Source organism: Mus pahari, chromosome 17, assembly GCF_900095145.1.
Source record: "Mus pahari chromosome 17, PAHARI_EIJ_v1.1, whole genome shotgun sequence".
NCBI lineage: Eukaryota > Metazoa > Chordata > Mammalia > Rodentia > Muridae > Mus > Mus pahari.
The window spans coordinates 47,024,465-47,028,534 of record NC_034606.1 but is presented as its reverse complement, the minus strand read 5'-3'; the positions used below and the strand labels follow the sequence as shown (position 1 = coordinate 47,028,534).

General features: G+C 54.0%; 1 protein-coding gene across 2 annotated transcripts in view; it reads right to left on the bottom strand.

Annotated features, from left to right (window-relative positions):
- Zc3h7b (zinc finger CCCH-type containing 7B) overlaps nt 1-4,070 on the bottom strand; it is a 49,530-nt gene continuing 45,460 nt past the window's right edge. For both annotated transcript variants that reach the window (XM_021216405.1, XM_021216404.2), the window contains 6 exons: nt 3,432-3,565; nt 3,160-3,265; nt 2,924-3,032; nt 2,582-2,715; nt 2,313-2,476; nt 1-1,962 (listed from right to left, as the gene is read on the bottom strand). In XM_021216405.1, the coding sequence (XP_021072064.1) occupies nt 1,698-1,962; nt 2,313-2,476; nt 2,582-2,715; nt 2,924-3,032; nt 3,160-3,265; nt 3,432-3,565 (912 nt within the window). In that variant the 3' untranslated portion in view covers nt 1-1,697. The remainder of the gene's footprint in view (nt 1,963-2,312; nt 2,477-2,581; nt 2,716-2,923; nt 3,033-3,159; nt 3,266-3,431; nt 3,566-4,070) is intronic.

The window sequence follows — 4,070 nt, the reverse complement described above, 5'->3', positions numbered from 1 at the left end:
TAATATTATATAGAGCGATATATTTAATACCTGTGTATATATGCATCACAGGGGCGACATATATACACACTAAAACAAGGCTGGTGACAACAGACTGCAACACCACGGGTCAGGAGAACAAGTGTCATCCACATTCACGGCCATGGCCCCCACCTTAGATGTGGTCTCACCTCCCCTCCAGCCACACTGCCAGCACCCAAACTCTGCAGTGCTAGCCAGCTGGGGTCAGGGAAGAGGGGCAGGGTAGAGGATAAGGTGCATGCCATGGTTATCGGGAGAAGGTTGGGCAGGATGAGGGGTGGGTGGGTCCTTTATGCCCAGGTGCCTATCATTGTGCCCTTGAGCTCTAGCAACCCTGGCTGGAGGAAAAATAGGAGTGTCTGTTCATTCTATCTCACTCCTTGATAGCCTTAGTTTCTGGTTCCTTCTTGGGGGGGTGCTCCACTTCTTGTTTCAATGGGGTGGAACATTCTGGAATGTTTTGGGTAGCCAGGGGAGGCTGTGTCTACCTGTGTGTGTGGGGGGGGTGAGATGAAAAGGTGTAGGCGTACTTCAGAAGATAAAAAGGCCTAAGAGGGTATTCACTGGGGTTCTAGGCAGCCAGTAGGGTTGAGCATAGGCTGGATGGGGCTGAGATAGATGGTCATAACAGTATATCTGGGTCTTGTAGAGAGGACTACAGAGGGTCCCCAGGAAAGAGAGGCTATTTCTCATAGTGGCCCATGGAGCCTAGGCCGCCTTCCCACTCTTCATATTCCTCAGAGCCTCCCCATGCTTTGTACCTTATCAGAACTTGAGCTCATGGTGCCCTGTATTCTGTCACTTGTCTGTGACAGCTCTTGAGGATATAGCCTCCATCGCTTACCCCAACATCCCCCCAACACGGAGCTAAGAAGACCAGTTCGTGCCTCAGCAGCCCTTCCCCAGGTCCCAGGGATGTTGCCCAGAGGCTCCAGCTACTAATGGGTGGGTGGGGTTTTTGACCAATGTTCACATCCCAGTTCTGTACCAGAGAGGGCTAAAGACCCTGGGTAAGCCACTCCTCCTGCTAGAACTCAGCTTTTGTTTCTGTAAAATGGGCTGTGTTGACTCCAAGGCTGAGGTACGGTCTACAATTGTGGCTGACAAAGGAGAGGCATGGGTGGGGTGGTCAGGAGCACCTGGACTGTTGAATCGCTTCAGATAGCATCTGCCTTAGCCCTCGCCCCTTTTGCAGATCAGAACCTGAGGCCCCAGGTGGAGCTCCCAACTCCATCTCATGACTATACTTTAAGCTAATCAGGGCCTCCTGCCCTTTGCTGTGTCCTGATCTGGTCCCAGGGAAAGGGAGAAGAGGAAGGTAGAGAAGGAAAAGGACCTCCTACTGCATATTCAAGTGGGGACCCCAGGCTCCCCAGCACTGAGCTTTGGACCCATTTAGGAGCAGACAGAATTTAAAGCTGTAGGCTGAAGCTGGCCAGGCCCCTCCCTCTCCAACCAGGAGAACTAGAATTGGGGAGGGTCTGCCCCCATTTTGACAGGACAAGGATCCTGGGATCACTTGGGGTTGCAGTGTATGACCTGGGAATACACACCTGGGGTACTGGGGGTGGAAAGGATGGGCAGGGACCCAGCGGACTGGGGGCTGCCTGATGGGGTGGTCCCCTGCCCCCAACCCACCCCCGACCCCAGGACTTTGTCATAGCTGAGACCTGGCCCTACTCCCCAGCAGTGGTGGTGGCAGCAGTAGCAGTTGCAGCAATGGGGGCATCTGGGGTGGCACCGGTGGTGTCCCCATCCTCTTGCAGCAGGAAGTTGTATTTGCCAAAGTCATCATCCCGTGGACACAGAAGCATGTCCTTGCGGGCCTTGGCAAGCTTTTGCTTCAGCACCTCACGCCGGTCCAGCCACTCGTTGAGTTCCTCTTGTCCATGGGCACAACGGCACTTGTCCCCGTCTGGGCAGGCCTTGCCCTTCTGGAGCCTGTGGGTGGCAGAAGGCTCACTGACTGAGCTCTATGCCTTCCCATCTTCCTAAAATATGCTTCTCCCCAGACAGTTCTGGTCCTGGCTCAGTGAACCCGACAAAGTAGCACTCTCTAGGATCTGATCCAGTGCTGTGGAGGAGGGCTAGAGATAGGCCTGAACCCACCCCTCCACCCTGCCCACCCCTCCACCCTGCCCACCCCTCCACCCTGCCCACCCCCAGTACTGTACTTATCTCTAAGATACACCAAGTCAAGAGATGGAGCTGGGCCCAACATCCTTGTCCTCAGGCCCACCTGCTCCTTGCCCTCCCTGCCCCTGTGCTCCCTGTCACACGGCCCTCAGCACCTGTCACAGAGTCGGAACTCGCCCATGGGGAAACGGTAGGCCCAGCCACTGGCATCGCTGTCGGAAGTGAAGACCTTCTCCTTGTGCTTCTCAGACTGGATGTGCTGTTGCCACTGCTTCTTGCTGTTGCTATTCTTGCCGCAGAGCCAGCAGTGGTAGCCCATCTGTGTGCACAGCTTTGTGGGTGCCTGCTTCCATGCCCCTGCCCCTCTCAGCCCCTCCAGGATGCCCTCCCCACTGGTCCCGGCTCGTCATGGGGTAGGGCTTACCATGATGTCAGCATAGTCTGTGGGCATCTGGATCTGCTTCTCTCCTTCCCGAGAGCTGATGGGGGTCCCCTCTCCTGGCTTCCCTGGGTTGTGTTTCTTCAGCCACATGTCATAGGTCTGTTGCATATCCAGGACTGGGTAGGGACAGAGTACTTGGTGAGGGGGCTTCCCCATCCTATAATCCCTGCTGGACTTGGGGGGGGGGTGCACAAAAATCTTAAGCTCTGCTGCTGTAGAGCCTGGTCCGAGGGACTAATCACGAACAGGAAGTCCAGAGTATGTTCTAGAGATTAGCAACGAGGTGATACAGATACAGGAATACAGGACAAGCCTGCCACTCACTCTTGTTCTCCTTCATGAAGGTCCACATGTCCCTCTCCTCAGGGCTGTGTGCGAAGGAGCAGTTCCCCACATACTGGCATTTGCGGCCATTCTGGGCATGGATGCAGAGCTGTGGGTGGGCAAAAGGATGCCTGCTGATCAGTCAGTCCCACAGGGCTGTGTCCCAGTGCTGGCCAGTTCAGAGCCTTTCAGGGCCCACAACCTCTTGTATTCTCCCCTCCCCCACACGTGCTCACGTCATATTGCTGTGGGAAGTTTCGAATGGATGGCAGCGGCCTCACGGACACCCATTTCCTCTTGGCCTTGGACATCACCAGAAGGACCCGCCTCTCCTTGGTCCAGCTGTAGGTCAGAAATGGGAGTCATTACAGAGAGTCAGAGAGGAAGCCTCAGGGTTATGAGGCTTTCTTTCCTCTCAGAGCCCAGGTCTCCTAAGTCTTGGCCTCCTCCCTCATGTGGCTCTGGCAGTGCCCCATGCTGCCCAAGCACCTGCACTGTGCCTGCTTACCAATGCCGGGCCTTGGCACTGCAGTACTTGAGGTCCTTGTCCGGCTCTACCACCTGCCCATTCCTCCAACACTGACCACACACAAACTTCATCTGCAGGTCAAAGGTGCTGGGTCCATGTGTCCTTGGGGTACCCTATTGGAAGATGGGGGAGTGGGTTGGACAAGCTGTAGCCACCAGGCCTTAGGCCTCTGGGAGTCCTAGGACCACTCGGTCTTACATTGGCTAGTCTACTGCCCAGTTTTACTGTCAGGCAGTGAGCTCTCAGCTAAGGGCCCTCTGACTAGGGGAGCCAGATGTGGAGAGGGACTCCTGAACCACCATCTTCTTGCTCTCCGACTGATCTTCACATACCCTTACTCTTTTAGAGGTCTGGTTTGTGCAACCACTGTATAGAATAGCTTCTCTTGTTAAAAATTTATTTTAAATTGATTGCATTTATTTTTAGAAAGGGTCTCACTATGCATCCCTGGCTAGAACTTGCTAGAGACCAAGCTGGCCTAGAACTCACAGAGATCTATCAGTTGTTTCCTGAGTGTTGGGATTCAAGGCACAAGCTACAATCTCAGCCTATTTTATTCTTTTTTTTTTTTTTTTTTTTTTTTTAATTCTGATATTGCAGCATCTGCCTTATTTTGAT